Below are 16,250 nucleotides of genomic sequence, written 5' to 3'. Positions count from 1 at the left end.
AGCAAGCAGCCTGGCAGGCCAGGAAAGGGGGTGGACAAGCGAGCGCTCCCCTCCTGAACCATACCAGGCTGCTTGCCCTTAACATGGGGAGGGTGCTTTGGGATCTCTTCCCAACAACGCTGGCAGTTGGTTGTCGGGGTCTGCGGGCGGGAGGCTTATCAGAATCTGGAAGCCGCCTTTAACAAGGGGGCCTCAGATCCTGCCCCCCCCCATGTGAATGGATATCAGGTACATTGTACCCCTACCCATTCACCAAAAAAATTGTCAAAAAGTAAAAACCACAATAGACAGTTTTTGACAATGCCTTTATTAAAAAAAAGGTGTCCTGCGATGTCCATTCATCTTCAATTACACCGCCCGACTTATCAGAAAAATAGAAGAAAAAAAAGCTCCACCTCAATGGGAGGTCTCCCGTCTGCTCCTGCGCATGCATGCAGTCTGCCGTGCACGTGCATTGATGCGCCCAGGCATCTGCAGACGCCTGTGTGCACGCCGGACGGGAACTAATAGTTCTCTTACATGGGCAGCGTCTGGATGCCCACTAGGGAACTTTTCTCAGGGTGAAGCTGAAGATAGGCCTGAATCAACTGTGGAGCATGTACATTAGAAGAATGAATTATCTTCAGGGCCATAGCTCCTCCATTTAATCAAAAACTGTGTTTGACCCCTTCCCTTCTGGCAATCCAGAATGGCTTCAACCTCAAATTCTTTGTTTACTTCAACAAGCAATGGGGGAGGAATCTCAGGTTCTCGGTCAGGGAAGGGGTCAGCCACGGATCGTTTTAAGAGAGATACGTGAAACACCGGTTGAATCCTCAAACTCGCCGGCAGGTTGAGCTGGAAGGCAACAGCATTGATCCTTTTCTTTACTGGGAATAGGCCAATGTACCTTGGTCCTAATTTTTTAGAGGGACAAGCCAACTTTAGGTTTGTAGTGGAAAGCCATACTTTATCCACCAGTTTAAGGTCTAGGTTACCCCTTCTCCTCCTGTCATAGAACCTTTTATTACTTTCCTGGGATTTAGTGATGGTTTCTTGCAAGAGTCGGTTGTTGGAAATCCAGAACTCCAGACGATCCTGTGCTGCTGGAACTGAAGATTACTGGGGAAAATCAGACAAGAAAGATGGGTGAAACCCATAGTTTGCCAAAAAGGAAGTTTATTTGATTGCGGAATGAATAGAGTTATTATATGCAAAAGGGAGGCCCAGTCATTTTGTGCAAACGAGGAAAAACAATGCAAATACTGCTCCAGGGTCTGGTTTATCCTCTCTGTTTTACCGTTAGTCTGTGGATGGTATGCAGAGAACAAACAGTGTTTAATGCCCAGAACTTCACATAAGGATTTCCAAAATCGGGAAGTGAATTTTACCCCACGTTCTGAGGTAATGTCAGCAGGAATACCGTGTAGGCATGCAACTTCCTTGATAAAAGAAGAGGCAGTCTCTGCTGCGGAAGGGGTGCCTTTCAGGGGAACAAAGTGGGCCATTTTGGACAATCGATCCACAATCACAAAAATGGTGGTGAAGCCTTTGGATGTGGGTAGTTCAACAATAAAGTCCATGGGGATCATGGTCCATAATTTATCAGGAACAGGAAGAGGCTCCAACAGACCCCAATTCTTGACTTAATGTAGTCCCTGCAATTCTGTACCAAGTCTGGCCACCAGAAGGAGTGAAGAGCCAGATTTTAAGTCTTATGAGCTCCGAAATGCCCTGCCAAGGGATGGTCATGGCACATGTAAAGAACTGCTGTCCGTAAATGCTCAGGAACGAAGATCTGCTCGCTATGAAAATAGAGAGCCTCTTTCAGCTGAAGGTAAAGTTTCTGAGATGGGGGATGGTTCTGAACTGATGTCTTGATTTGAGAGATGATATCAATCTGTAACAGAAGAAAATTTTTAGCAGGTAAAATGGAATCGGGCTCAGGAGGAACCTCGGTGTCTTGAAACATACGGGAAAGGGCGTCAGGCTTCCCGTTCTTAGATCCAGGCCGATGTGCAATGTGGAAGCAGAATCTTGCAAAAAATCTGGCCTGGTGGGGTCTTAGTCTCTTGGCTGCTCTTAAATATTCAAGGTTCTTGTGATCAGTGAACACAAGAATAGGATGTGCCACTCCTTCAAGAAGATAGCACCATTCTTCCAAGGCAGATTTGATAGCAAGTAACTCCCGATCACCAACGTCATAGATCCTTTCTGGGGCACTTCGTTTTTCTGGAAAAGGTGACAGGGTGAAGTAGGGATTTTGTCCCCTTTTGCTGAGACAATATGGCTCCCACAGCAATTTTGGAGGCATCAACCTCGAGAACATAGGGCAAGATAGGGTCAGGATGTCTCAAAATGGGTGCAGATGTAAAAAGGCCCTTCAATTTTTCAAATGCAGCTTGAGCTTCTAAAGTCCATGTGAAAGTTGTGCGCAATCTGGTTGCGTAATAGGGGATATGATACCCAAAAAGTTCTTGATGAATTTCCTGTAAAAGTTAGAGAATCCCACAAACCGCTGCACAGACTTTTTATCAGTAGGGGTCGGCCAGTCGAGTACTGCAGATACCTTCTGTGGGTCCATAGCAATCCCATCTGCGGAAATAATGAGACCCAGGAACTGGATGGTCAGCTTCTCGAACTCGCAGTTTTCAACTTTGGCATAGAGGTGGTGTTTCCTTAGTCTGTCTAATACCTTTTTAACATGGACTCGATGTAATTCAAGGGAAGTGGAGAAAATTTGTATGTTGTCTAAGTAGACGATGGTAAACGCATCAAGGAAGTCCCAAAATACATCATTCACAAAATGCTGGAAGGTAGCTGGTGTGTTACAGTCCGAAGGGCATCACCCGATATTTAAAGTGCCCAAAACGAGACCTAATGGCCGTCTTACACTCATCCCCTTCTCTGATTCTGATCAAGTTATATGCTCCTCTTATATCCAATTTCAATCCCGCTCCGGCAGGGGAAGAAGAAGGCTGAATAAAACCCTTGTCAAGGTTTTCATCAATGTACTTTCCTCAAGTTCAAGCTCAGAGAGAGGGAAGATTCTGCCAAAGGGAATTTTAGCACCAGGCAAAAGTTAAATAGGGCAGTCGTATGGTCTGTGAGGGGGGAGAGTGTCATCATTCTTCTTGTTGAAAACATCTAGGTACTCATGATAGACAGAGGGCACAAGTTTAAGCCCTTGTACACACGGTCGGGAACATTCCAACCACAAAATCCGTCGGATTTTTTCCGACGGATTTTGTCTGAAACTGGTGTTGCATACACATGGTCGGACAAAGTTGTTGGAAAATCCGATCATTCGCAACGTGACGACTTTCGTTCATTACGACGGGACTACGTTCAGGCCAGTAGCCAATAGCCAATAGCTTTGGTCTCGTAATTTGATCTGAGCATGCGTGGCACTTTGTCCAATCTGAATTCTCTACAAACTTTTATATCCAGCTCTCAAACTTTGTTGGTCGGACATTCCGATGGAAAAAGTCTGATGGAACCCACACACTGTCGGATTATCTGACAACGTGGTCCGATCGGACATTTTCCGTCACAATGTCCGACCATGTGTACAGGGGCTAACAGTCTCAGAATCTAAGTTGATGCAGAGGAGTGGCTCTCTGGGACTGGGTGTAGGAAGAAGGCACTGTTCTTTGCAGTATTTAAAAGAAAAAGACACTTCCCCAGAGGACCAATTGATGAGGGGATTATGTGCCCTCAGCCAGGGTTGCCCAAGGATAACAGGGAAAAGCGGGGATGTGATGACATCAAGACAAGGGAGTTCCCAATGCCCAGAAGTGGTAAAACAGGGAATAGGTGCAGTCTCCAGAGTGACGGGTTCAGACTTAATACCTGAGCCATCCACTAGGTGGACCGAGAAGCTGTTTTTCTTGGCACACAGGGGCAGTTCATGCATGGGTGCAAAAGAAGAGTCCACAAAACAGCTGCAGGCCCCAGAGTCCACGATGGCAGAAACTGTGAGAGTCTTTCCTGCACACTGGAGAGAGATTGGCAACAAGGTTTGGTTATGCCCAGGGCTTAGAGAAGCAACCATATGAGGTGGAGGAGAGGATCTTTTAAGATGTCTTCAGGGACATCAAAGAAAATGCCCTTCATCGCCACAGTAAAGGCAAAGTTTAAGATGGTGGCAATGAGATTGTTCCTGTTTGGACAGACGAGATCTCGGAAAACTAGTGTGTGCAACCTTCTTGACGTTAACAGTGTCCTTAGGCATAGCTGCAGAGGAAGAGGGTAAATGGACCTCGAACTGAACAGGCAACAGATGGAGGTTCCTGGCTCTCTGGGACTGTCTTTTGTGCAGGCGGCAATCGATCAGTATACAGAGGTGAATCAAGTCATCCAAGGACGTGGGTGCATCCACCCTGGCCAGTTCTTCCTTGATAGCTTCTGATAAGCCGAGACAAAATTGAAAATGTAATTCAGAGCTATGCCTTTGGTATCAGTGCTCCACAATCGAAAGTCTGAGACATCATCCTCTACAGGCCTGGAGCCCGGTTGCAGGTGACTCAGAGTGGTTTCGGCAGTCTGTTGACGGAAAGGATCAGCATACAGTTGAACCCTTGACTCCTGAATCTTCAGAGGTTGGGACCGGGCTGGATGCAGACTGTGGTTGGTTGTGGAGTTGAACAAAGTCCATGTGCAACCCTTGTACCACATGAGAGAGTGCGATAACAATCTAGCAGAGGGTTGACAGAAGGGAGACCTCCCTTTCAGACTCCATTACTGGCTGACTGGTACTGTCACGTACCTGGGTGGAGACTGAAATGACGAGATCGGCCTCTGTTGTATCTCCAGCCCAGGTCCTACCGGAAGGGGAACAACGGGAACTGAGGGCCAGGAGGAACACGAGTGCCTGCAGATGTGTACCCGGAGACTTGCAGCAGAGGATGCGATCTTGGAAGAGCAGGAGAATCTTCAGATCAGGAAAGGTAGTCATGCACCAAGGATCAGCTGGGATTAAAGAGGCACTCCGCAGGAACAGTGGTACTGGAATGTTAAGTGATGTAAAGTTCCTGGTAGACTTGCTGCAAGAGGTCGCCGCAGGTCACAGGATCGTGGTTGCAGACCCTCGGAGAATGATGATGTCACGTACCTGGTGGCTGAGCGCATGGATGCAGGGAGAGGCTTCTCGTATTCCTCTGGCTCAAGAACTCCTGGTAGAGCAGACAGATGTTCAGGAGTACAGAAGGGGCACAAGTGCCTGGCAGGTCACAGATGCAAGGGCTGGTCCGGACTCCAAGAAGCAGATGCAGGCTGGAACTGGGGTCAGCGGTGAGCAGGAGCAGCAGGAACACTCACACCAGATCAAAGAGGGATGTGTCTTGTAGATCAGGACACTCAGCGGATCTTCAAGCAGGCCGGGTTGGACACTGGTAGGCAGGAACAGCACCAAGGCAGCAAGCAAGGCATAGTCGAAGTCTAGCTGGGTCAAACACAGGCAGGCAGGTACAGTACCAAGACAACAGGCAGAAGAATAGTCAGACAAGCCGGGGTCGGTGGCAGGCAGCAAGCAGAGAGTAGTTAAAGGCAAGCCGGGTAACAGGAATCGGGTAGCAAACAAGGTAATAACAGGGGGGTCTCTCAGGAACACTGTAGACTGGACAGCAGGGAAGCAAGGTGACAGGTCCCTTTAAATAGCCCCTTTGGCGCCAAGACTTGTCATACTATGCGTCTGCGCGCACATTACATTAACATTACCGCGCACCCGTGTGCGCCCATCAGCGCTAGCGTGCACACACGTGCACTCGACAGCATTAGCGCGCACCCGCCCGACAGTATTAGTGCGCACCCGCATGCGCCCAACAGCATTAGCATGCACCCGTGTGCGCCCGACAGTATTAGCCTGCACCCATGTGCGCCCGACAGCATTGGCGCGCACCAGTGTGCGCTGATTGGCTCTTCTGCTGGGGATTCTGCAGGTAAGACTTCCGGGAACAGCCGGATGATAAGAACGTCCTTCTTGACAGATGAGGAGTAACACAGAAGGCAAGAGCAGGGTCTCAAAGATAGCCAGGTCCGGTAACTGGCGAGCAACGAGGTACAAGGCAGCAGGCAGAAGCAAGGTCAAATGGGAAGCCAGAATCAGAAACCGGATCCAGAAGCAGGGTCAAGGCAAGTCAGGTTCATCAACAGGTATCAAGCAGGATAATAGCAGGATTCAGATATCAGAGAACAGCTGAAGACCAGTCAGCAACAGTCTGGTATCTGTCAGAGCACTTCTTTAAATAGGCCGTCTGGCGCCAATTGGCGTTATGGGCATGCTCCTGTGCGTACATGCGCCCAAGCATTGATGCGCCCAGGCATCTGCAGATGCTTGTGTGCGCGTGAGTGCGCACCGGACGGGAACTAATAGTTCTCTTACAAACACTCTCCCCATGATGGCACGTGGCCTGGTATGGTTCACAGGAGGGGGGGGGGATGGGGGGCGCTCGTTCGCCCACCCTCCATCCTGTCCTCCAGGCTGCATGCTTGAATAAGGGTCTGGTATAGATATTAGGAGGAACCCACGCCAATTTTTTTTTACATTTTGGCGTGTAGTTCCCATTTAAATCCATACCAGGCCTATGGAGTGGGGGGGCCACTGTTTCTTTCCTTGATTTTTCATCTCATCTTCAGCTGGCAATACATTACAGCTGCAAGCAAGTTTGAATTACATTTTTTCCTTTAGAAATGTAATTTTGCTGCGGCACTGTTCTACACATCACACAGATGCGCCACTTTACAGGCAGAGCCCCCAGGCAGGTAGACCCCCCAGGCACGATATTTAAAGGAATATTTAATTTTTATTGTTTCACTTACAGCATTATTAAAATCACTGCTCCTGAAAAAAAACTGTAATTTTAAAAACGTTTTTTTGCATTGATACATGTCCCCTAGGGCAGGATCCGGGCCCCATAAACTTTTTTTAGGCCAATAACTTGCATATAAGCCTTAAAAATAAGGACTTTTGATTTTTCATGTTGGTGTACCATAGAATTTAATAGGGTTTGTATGTTCTTTTGAACCTTTTGCCTTAAAAATAACCAAACAGCTGCTGTTCAGATGACAAATTTCCACCCAGCTCCTCAAAGGATGTCAGGCAGGAGGCAGCTGAAAGTGCCACCCACTGAGCAAATTTTGCCCAGTTTATCAGGGAACAGCCAAAATATAAACAGTGAATGGCCAGCTTAAGTGTTGGAGTGCATTTGATGACAACCATAATTTCCTATAAAGTGCTTGAAACAGCTGATGTCAGATGCGCAGGAGGAACCTTTGGGATTTTGGTGTCATTGGTCACAACTCCTCTTTGCTTCCCCTCCTAATCTGAGATTTATTGCCCCAAGAGTTTCTAATCATCCCTAACATTTCTCTCATTAAAAAAAAAAATGCTGTCAACCCACCCAGAAAAGTCTAAATTCAGATTTAAATTAGACACGTTTTATGTTAAGGTCAATTACATTATTGTCTCAGTTGACATTGCTACATGCTACATAAAGAGGTGACCAACAGGTATGATGGTCTGTAGTTAACCCTTGACTATGAGGAGATGTCAGGACCTGGATCTGAACCCAGAAACTCTGCGCTTTGTGGCAATAATTCTTCTTGCTGAGCCACCTGAGATGCTGGACAGCTCCCTCCCTGATTCCTTAGACAATCTTGCCTTATACCTGGTTTCTTGTGAATCTTGAACTCTTTGCTCTTCCCATAAATTTCTTATTTAAGCCATGCCGTTGCACTTCACGTTTGCCAGATTATTGTGCTTTCTCCAGTCGATATCTTGCTCCTTGGGGAATCTGCAGCTGTCATTATCTTCACTACCATGTTATCGCGTTACCCCGTTACCGACCTTTGGCTTGTTCCTCAACTATGCTTTCTCTTGATCGCAACCTGCAACCACTTGTTACCAACCTTTGGCTTGTTTACTGACTAGATGTCCGCTTGATAACTCCCTGCTATATCTGCTGCTGGACCTCAGCTTGCTCATCTCCTAATGGGGCGATCCTGAAGACCCCAACCTGGTACTAACATGCAGCGACGCCCATATCCACCATCAGGAGCTTTGGTAAATGATGGTTAGTGCTTTAATCCTGCACCTTGGGTGAGCCCGTGTCATCCACCAAAATGATCTGCTTGCGCACTTATCCTGCTGGTCGGTGGGAGCCTCTCTACTGCTATAACCACTGTTCTCTCAGCCTGGACCCTGACCGTGACAAGAGATTTATATTTTCAGTATTCTAAACATGGTATATATTACTAGTATTTACCATTAAAGCAAGAACAAATCTCAAATCTCCTTTGAAGGGATAAATGTATTTTTATAAATCAGGCCAGTAAATTTTCAGCAAAGGTATAGCAAATCATTAGTGAATCAGAGATTTTCCCCTTTATAAACTGACCCCTATGTCTCTATGAGTTGAAAAGAAATATATGATTTATTAATAGATATCAGTGTCATCTGTTATACAATACCTGAAGGTAGGTCTCCAGAGCAGTCCACACATTCCATTTTTCCAGCTTGGCTCCATCTTTTAGATATTGCTGGATTCGATTTTCCCTCTCTTTTAGCTTTAGTTCAGAATGTGCTTGATTCCTTGGAATATGCAGGACAGTTTCATGTACATAAACTGACCAGAGGTTACATGTTGCTTCTGTGGTATGAGGTGAAAATTCCCAATTGCCCCTCTGCTCATTGTGGCCAAGTTCATGTATAGGTCCCCATAAACCAACTTTCTTTATATGCTTGGCATTGGTTATTTCTTTTGCTGACTGTAAATGACACATTATTGGGTATCCAGCATGCATCCAACCTTAAAAAGAAGGTCATCTCAATAAGTAATAGATCAACATACAAAACACTAGAGACATAAAAAAAATGACCTAATTAGCATGCTCGTAGTCCATTGAAAACTACAAGTCTGTCTGCAGTGGTGGAAAACGAGATCCCTGTGAATGAATTATGCTCACACAGCCGTGCCTATTTTAAAGATGTTGTAAACCTCTGACATAAACACATGAACAAAGCCCATCTTTCTATACTGTGAACTTGTCTCTATCCAAAGAGTGGCTGGAGAGTTTCATTTTTCTCTGCTGCCTTGTTCCTTTGTTATCTGTATGAATCACTTCTGACAGCTTTTTCCGAAACCAAGAGTAAAAAACGGTGATAAGGAGGTGAGTTCCAGCACACAGCTTGTGATTGACAGCATGTTCACCGTGTACTATGAGGAGGGGATGTGTCCCTTCCCTCCAATCAGGGCTCAGAGTTCTCTACAGTGTGAGGCCGCGTACACACGCGGGGACTGTTCGCTCAACTTTGTCCGTCAAACAGTTTCAGCGGACAGTCCGCTCAAAATTAGCATGGACGGACTTGCCCACACACGACGAACGAACAGTCCGCTGAAACCGTGCACGATGACGTGAACGGCACGTACGACGGGACTAGAAAACGACATCCTATACACTGCAATGCAAACTTCGGCGTGTAAATCCTTTCTGAGCATGCGCGGAACTTAGTTTGACGAACAAGCCTACACACGAGGGGACTGTTCGCTGAAACAAAGTTTCAGCGGACAGTTTTTCGGAATTTCCGAAAAACTTTGTTCAGCAGACTGTCCGCTGAAACTGTCCGCTGAAAGCCCACACACGAGCGGACTGTCCGCCGAAACACTGTTCAGCGGACAAAGTTGAGCGAACAGTCCCCGCGTGTGTACGCGGCCTGAGTCTTAAGATATCTGCCCCCTGCTTTTCATAGCTGAGAGATCCCATGTAAACTGAGCACTTTGAATGACTGTAGAGGACAGGTGGCTTCAGATATGGGAGGATTTGTTTTACCTCTGTGTATTATCTAATTTAAGTCACTTCACTAAGTATATGCAAGGGTTTTCAACCACTTTAAATGTGGCAGCAGCTACAATGGGAAATAATCCCTGCTCAGGGGATGAGGGTGGTTAGTGCTTAGTAAGATTTTACATGTTACTTTAAATACGGGTGTAACATGTTTCTAATAGTGCACTTAGCCTTTAACGATTCTGTGCAGTATCCAGGGCACCTTATTATCTAGTTATCTTGTAATGCAATTTAACCATTGTGCCAGGCAGCAGAAGTATATGACCCAGGGATCAAGTATAATTTAGAAGGGACTGTATTGTATCTGTATACACAAACTGAAGTTGCCTATCCAAGGTCATTTTAGAGCAATAAATTGTTCGGCAAGCATCAGCATGATACTAGCAGTAAATATGATACATCATCTCAATAGAATTTCTAATAAGTGTAGCACTGACCCCCTAAGGAGCTACTGGTAATTGACTGGGCCTGTACTTTGCTTTTCCACCCCCAATTAATTGTCTCAACCCACTTGACACAGCTGTGTAACAGTGTTTGTATGTAAACCCAATAACCAGGAATGACCCAACAATAGCAATACACATTTATTGTACCTCTATTATTACCTGGGTATCCGTTGCTCCACCTGCTATGAGAATAAACAAGCCTCACACCAATTATACCTTAACCAGACTGTAAGTTTACTGAAAGCTGGTTTAAAACAGTAATGATTACAACAATTTTGGTATACAGACTTAACACAATAATAAACTGAATAAAGTGTATGTGAATAATTATCACTCAAGGATTACTTAAATGACTCATGCAGGAGCATCTCCAAGTGGGACTAATGCTCAAGAAGATAAGACATTGACACTGGGCACCTTCCCACTTCCAGTACCACTTTGCAGACACACTAAACCCGCTGCACACTATGTAACATTATTAAAACAATACAACACAGTATAATTTCTCAAGAGCTCCCCCTGCTTTGTAATGCAGTCTTTTGCATGTAGCAGAAACACAAGGCCTTACAGTGAGTGGTATAGTCTCTTCCTTCTTTCTTCAGCTATCCATATTATACTGCAGTATTTGTATTCCAATGGATTAGTAGATGGTAGAGTAACATAAAGTAAGAGTATCAGCAACTCCAGCTTTGCAACACACTTATAACTTCCTTCCGTGAGAATGCACTCAGGCCATCAGTCAGTATCTAGTGAAATATTGCCTTTAAAACCTGGTTGAACACAGTCTATTTAATCTAGACCGTTTTGTGGAACTGCAGGTCTCAGCAACACTGTGAAACTAGTCTATAGTGTGTTAAGTGCTTTATATAAACTCTGGGCAACAGCCCTCTCATCACACCAGGCTTGGACAATGGTACTGCGGCGTCTCTGATCTCAGTGGGGGCTCCAACACACCACACTGCTCCGTCAGATGAACGATGGTTCTTGTCAGGCTCCTTCAGGCTTAAAAAAAATCTAGGCCTAAACCTATTTTACAACCAACACACAGCCATCAAAAAAATTGTGACAAAATATTGGCACATGTTAACTATGGATCCTGCCATTGGCCCATTTGTACCGGCCACCCCCAGCTTCACATACAAACGAGCAAGATCCCTTAGGGATCAGCTCCTCTGTAGAGAATTTAGAGAAGGGGGCAAACACGACCCCTGTAAGAACCAAGGTACATTTACCTGTGGGGGCTGCAATTTTTGTAGGTACCTGAATACTTCCAAGAATGTCCTTCTACCTAATGGGGAATGTTTTAAACCAAGACATTTTGCAAATTGCAAAACAAGTGGGGTGGTATATTTGCTTACTTGCGAGTATACCAGCTTTTATATTGGCAAAACCATTAAGGAGTTCTGGCGCAGAGCTTCAAAATACATCGCAGCCATGAAAACATGCAATCCCAACTTACCGCTAGGGCATCACGTTACTAACGTACATGAGGGTTCCTGCCCCAAATTCTCGTTCATCATTTTGGATTGCGTGCATGTTGGTATGCGTGGGGGGACCTAAATAAAATTTTGCCCCAATCTGAACTACGGTGGATCTTTAGACTTAGTGCCACCCAACCCCCAGGTCTCAACACCTCGATTTCCTTCAGACTCTTTTTGGAAGTCTTTTCATTGGGTGGTTCGGAATGGGAACCCCCTGACATGCCTTCTTAGTCGTCTCATCCATATCCTTAAATTTAACCTTGTCATCCACATCTTAAATTCACAAACCTTTAGAGTGAATATGCCGATTTATATATTATATTTTCTTGTATTTTTTTGTATATAGCACTTGTTCCCTTTTATTTGTATATATGACGATGTATATGTATGTATTTTTTACCCTTACTTGGTTGATATTATTGGTATCACAATAGTCTGTTCCTTTTTCTTTTTTTTTTTGACATTTGTCCTTTAGTGCCAGGAGTGCTCCCCCTTTTTTCAGGTCTCGGCGGGGGGGAGTGTCAGCACAGTCGGGGCTGTCCCTCCTCCTCTGGTCCTTCCCCGGGGGGGTGACCACTGCCCCCCCACTCGGCGCAGGGGGGCCGCCGGTGGGGATATCTATCACCACCGGCGGCACCCACGATGTGGAGGAGCGGGTCACTCTTCATAGGGCCCGCTCACTCCGCTGGAATTTCCCTGTGCCGTGGGCCTCCGACACTGGCGTGGGTCCCCGCCCCCTCCCGAGCTTGACGTCCAGGGGGGGCCTGGTCGGGCTCGGCGTTGTGTACACACGCCGGCTGCGGTTGCCATGGGGGCCGGCTCAATTGCGGGTCTTAGGGGAACCACCATCACTGGGTCGGGCTATATCAGTGTATGCCACTTCAGGTATGTACTTCCCTACCCAGTACGTTGAGGTTTTCACAGTCACCTGACATTTTCATATTCCTACTTTACCTCTTCACCCTTTTTCCATAGGACGCTGAGACCAACTTTTCCACGTTTCCCTACCGTGTCTTGCTGTGTGGTTATTTTTTTGGTGCCCTCTGCTGGGGGGGGGGGGGGGGGTGTTGTGTGCTCTTCTTTTTTTCCCCCTGGGACGCCTTTGGTTTTGGACACAGAGAGAGAGGGGGGTGCTTTCTCACCTTTCTCCCCCTCCCCTCCTCCCCCCCACCCTGACCTGCTGCAGCAGTCCCTGGGATTAAAAACACCCGGATGTACCGGATGGTTTCTTTCATTGTTTTTAATGCAACACCTACACGGATGTGGCAAATTATTATGCTTCCAAACTTCATGGTTAGTACTGACGGTTACTTTTTCGTTGTGACTATCTAATATTGTGTTAACATATATATGCATCCTTTTTTCTTGTTCTTTATTTGTTCTCATACATGCCTTTGATATTTTACATATTTCTTGATCAAATGCTCATGAAATATTCCCTTATTTGCAGACATATTTATACTGTGCTGTCTCCAATCAGTACCCCTGAAGAAGAGTGATTCACTCGAAACGCGTCGGATCCTTTTTCCCGTACATGTAGTTCACGTGTTGTGGTTTTTATGATTGTGATTGCTTCATACTGTATTGCTTTTGAGTTCATGTACACTGCATCCTATGTATTACTTGTCTAAACATACACTTTTATGTATACAGTGCCTTGCGAAAGTATTCAGCCCCCTTGAACTTTTCAACCTTTTGCCACATTTCAGGCTTCAAACATAAAGATATAAAATTTTAATTTTTTGTGAAGAATCACCAACAAGTGGGACACAATTGTGAAGTGGAACGAAATCTATTGGATATTTTAAACTTTTTTAGCAAATAAAAAACTGAAAAGTGGTGCGTGCAAAATTATTCGGCCCCTTTACTTTCAGTGCAGCAAACTCACTCCAGAAGTTCAGCGAGGATCTCTGAATGATCCAATGTTGTCCTAAATGACTGATGGTGATAAATAGAATCCACCTGTGTGTAATCAAGTCTCTGTATAAATGCACCTGCTCTGTGATAGTATCAGGGTTCTGTTGAAAGCGCAGAGAGCATCATGAAGACCAAGGAACACACCAGGCAGGTCCGTAATACTGTTGTGGAGAAGTTTAAAGCCAGATTTGGATACAAAAAGATTTCCCAAGCTTTAAACATCCCAAGGAGCACTGTGCAAGCGATCATTTTGAAATGGAAGGAGTATCAGACCACTGCAAATCTACCAAGACCTGGCCATCCCTCTAAACTTTCAGCGCAGACAAGGAGAAGACTGATCAGCGATGCAGCCAAGAGGCCCATGATCACTCTGGATGAACTGCAGAGAACTATAGCTGAGGTGGGAGAGTCTGTCCATAGGACAACAATCAGTCGTACACTGCACAAATCTAGCCTTTATGGAAGAGTGGCAAGAAGAAAGCCATTTCTCAAAGATATCCATAAAAAGTCTTGTCTAAAGTTTGCCACAATCCACCTGGGAGACACACCAAACATGTGGAAGAAGGTGCTCTGGTCAGATGAAACCAAAATCAAACTTTTTGCCCACAATGCAAAATGATATGTTTGGCGTAAAAGCAACACAGCTCATCACCCTCAACACACCATCCCCACTGTCAAACATGGTGGTGGCAGCATCATGGTTTGGGCCTGCTTTTCTTCAGCAGGGACAGGGAAGATGGTTAAAATTGAGGGGAAGATGGATGCAGCTAAATACAGGACCATTCGGGATGAAAACCTGTTGGAGTCTGCAAAAGACCTGAAACTGGGACGGAGATTTTTCTTCCAACAAGACAATGATCCCAAACATACAGCAAAATCTACAAAGGAATGGTTCACAAATAAACATATCCAGGTGTTAGAACGGCCAAGTCAAAGTCCAGACCTGAATCCAATCGAGAATCTGTGGAAAGAGCTGAAAACTGCTGTTCACAAACGCTCTCCATCCAACCTCACTGAGCTCGAGCTGTTTTGCAAAGAAGAATGGGCAAGAATTTCAGTCTCTCGATGTGTAAAACTGATAGAGACATACCCCAAGCGACTTGCAGCTGTAATCGCAGCAAAAGGTGGCTCTACAAAGTATTAACGCAAGGGGGCCGAATAATTTTGCACGCCCCACTTTTCATTTTTTTATTAGTTAAAAAAGTTTCAAAAATCCAATAGATTTCGTTCCACTTCACAATTGTGTCCCACTTGTTGGTGATTCTTCACAAAAATTAAAAATGTTATATCTTTATGTTTGAAGCCTGAAATGTGGCAAAAGGTTGAAAAGTTCAAGGGGGCCGAATACTTTTGCAAGGCACTGTATTTGTATCCCGTACGGAAAATATTTTTTTCATATGATCACCTAAAATAAAATCTAATACGCATCTAAACCCCAAGTAGTCTTTTTCCCACTAAAAGTCCCATCTAAGAGGAACATTTTTAAACTTTATTCTTCAGGCTTCCTGGATCCTCCGATCCGGTCACACAGTGTTCCAGCACTCTGTGTCCGACACCTCTCTGGTGGCATCCACTTTGTTCCACGCCGTACAGGCCGCGCTCTTTGGGACACTTCCCCACAGGTCCCTGCAGGCAGGTCACGCATCCCAGCAAGAAGAGAGCAAAGAAAAAGTATGGCCGCTCTGGGCCTTTTATTTCCCTAGTTCTTCCCCTTGACCTCATGGATAGGAAAGTGAGGCACTGTGGGTAAGCAAGTCTTTTCCAGATAAAGTCACTTCTTGTATATGCTTTAAAGCATGTTCTGATGTGTAAAACAAAGTCACAAGAAGCATAAATGTTCTGGCCACTAGAGGGAGCCAAATACTAATCTAATATCTAAATAATGATACTAATCTAATAGCATTACATTATTATGTAGCATTAGACGCAAAAATCCCAGCGCTACATATTATATTTACAGGGCTCTAACAAGAATGTCAGATTTAATAAGTGGATTTATTAAACCTATTTCACAAGAAAAACTAAAAAAAGGGAATACTACTGTACTAGTGTAAGTCTATACAAATGCCTTTAAAAAGTAAACTGTGCCTTTCTTTACTGACTGAGGTTGTACATATTTACAAAATTATCCCAGAGAAAATAAAAAAACGATTTCTTAATGATTGATCAACAAAATAACCTACCTGCTGAGATCTGCACATCTGCCACAATTCTTTCAGGACGAGGAAATGTCTTAGGAATTGCTGCTAGGTCAGCAACAGCTGCCATGATCTTATCCCACAATGACATCAAAGTTTCTGGATCCTCTAGTGAGCGGATGGCATCAGAAGGCACAGTAAGAATGATGTTTTCTGTAATAAGCTCAGCCCAAGGAGCTGGATAGTTACAAATAGTTTTCTGCCATGAAGAGAGGCTAGTCTGACCTAAACAAGAATATAAATTATTCTTCTATTTTGTTTGACACGTTTTTCTTTGAAATGTAATTGTAATTTATGACATTATAAAATCTATTAAACAATTTACAAATGGAATTCACTGGCATATGCTTGACCAGTGGTGGCCCGTCCATAAGGGACGCAGGGGT

General features: G+C 45.0%; 1 protein-coding gene and 1 long non-coding RNA gene across 2 annotated transcripts in view; both read right to left on the bottom strand.

Moving 5' to 3' along the window:
* LOC143962110 (uncharacterized) overlaps positions 1-16,250 on the bottom strand; it is a 767,356-nt gene that overhangs the window by 151,415 nt on the left and 599,691 nt on the right. The gene's annotated exons all lie outside the window — the stretch shown is intronic.
* LOC143963804 (TRPM8 channel-associated factor homolog) overlaps positions 1-16,250 on the bottom strand; it is a 45,738-nt gene that overhangs the window by 1,942 nt on the left and 27,546 nt on the right. The window contains exons 6-7 of the mRNA XM_077473537.1: positions 15,850-16,089; positions 8,449-8,786 (exon numbers count right to left, since the gene is read on the bottom strand). Of these exons, the coding sequence (XP_077329663.1) occupies positions 8,449-8,786; positions 15,850-16,089 (578 nt within the window). The remainder of the gene's footprint in view (positions 1-8,448; positions 8,787-15,849; positions 16,090-16,250) is intronic.

The sequence above is a fragment of the Lithobates pipiens genome, unplaced genomic scaffold (assembly GCF_037356315.1).
Source record: "Lithobates pipiens isolate NorthernLeopardFrog02 unplaced genomic scaffold, aLitPip1_a1.2 Scaffold_8, whole genome shotgun sequence".
NCBI classification, from domain to species: Eukaryota; Metazoa; Chordata; class Amphibia; order Anura; family Ranidae; genus Lithobates; species Lithobates pipiens.
The sequence above is the reverse complement of the archived record's forward strand: the minus strand, read 5'-3'. Positions and strand labels throughout refer to the sequence as shown.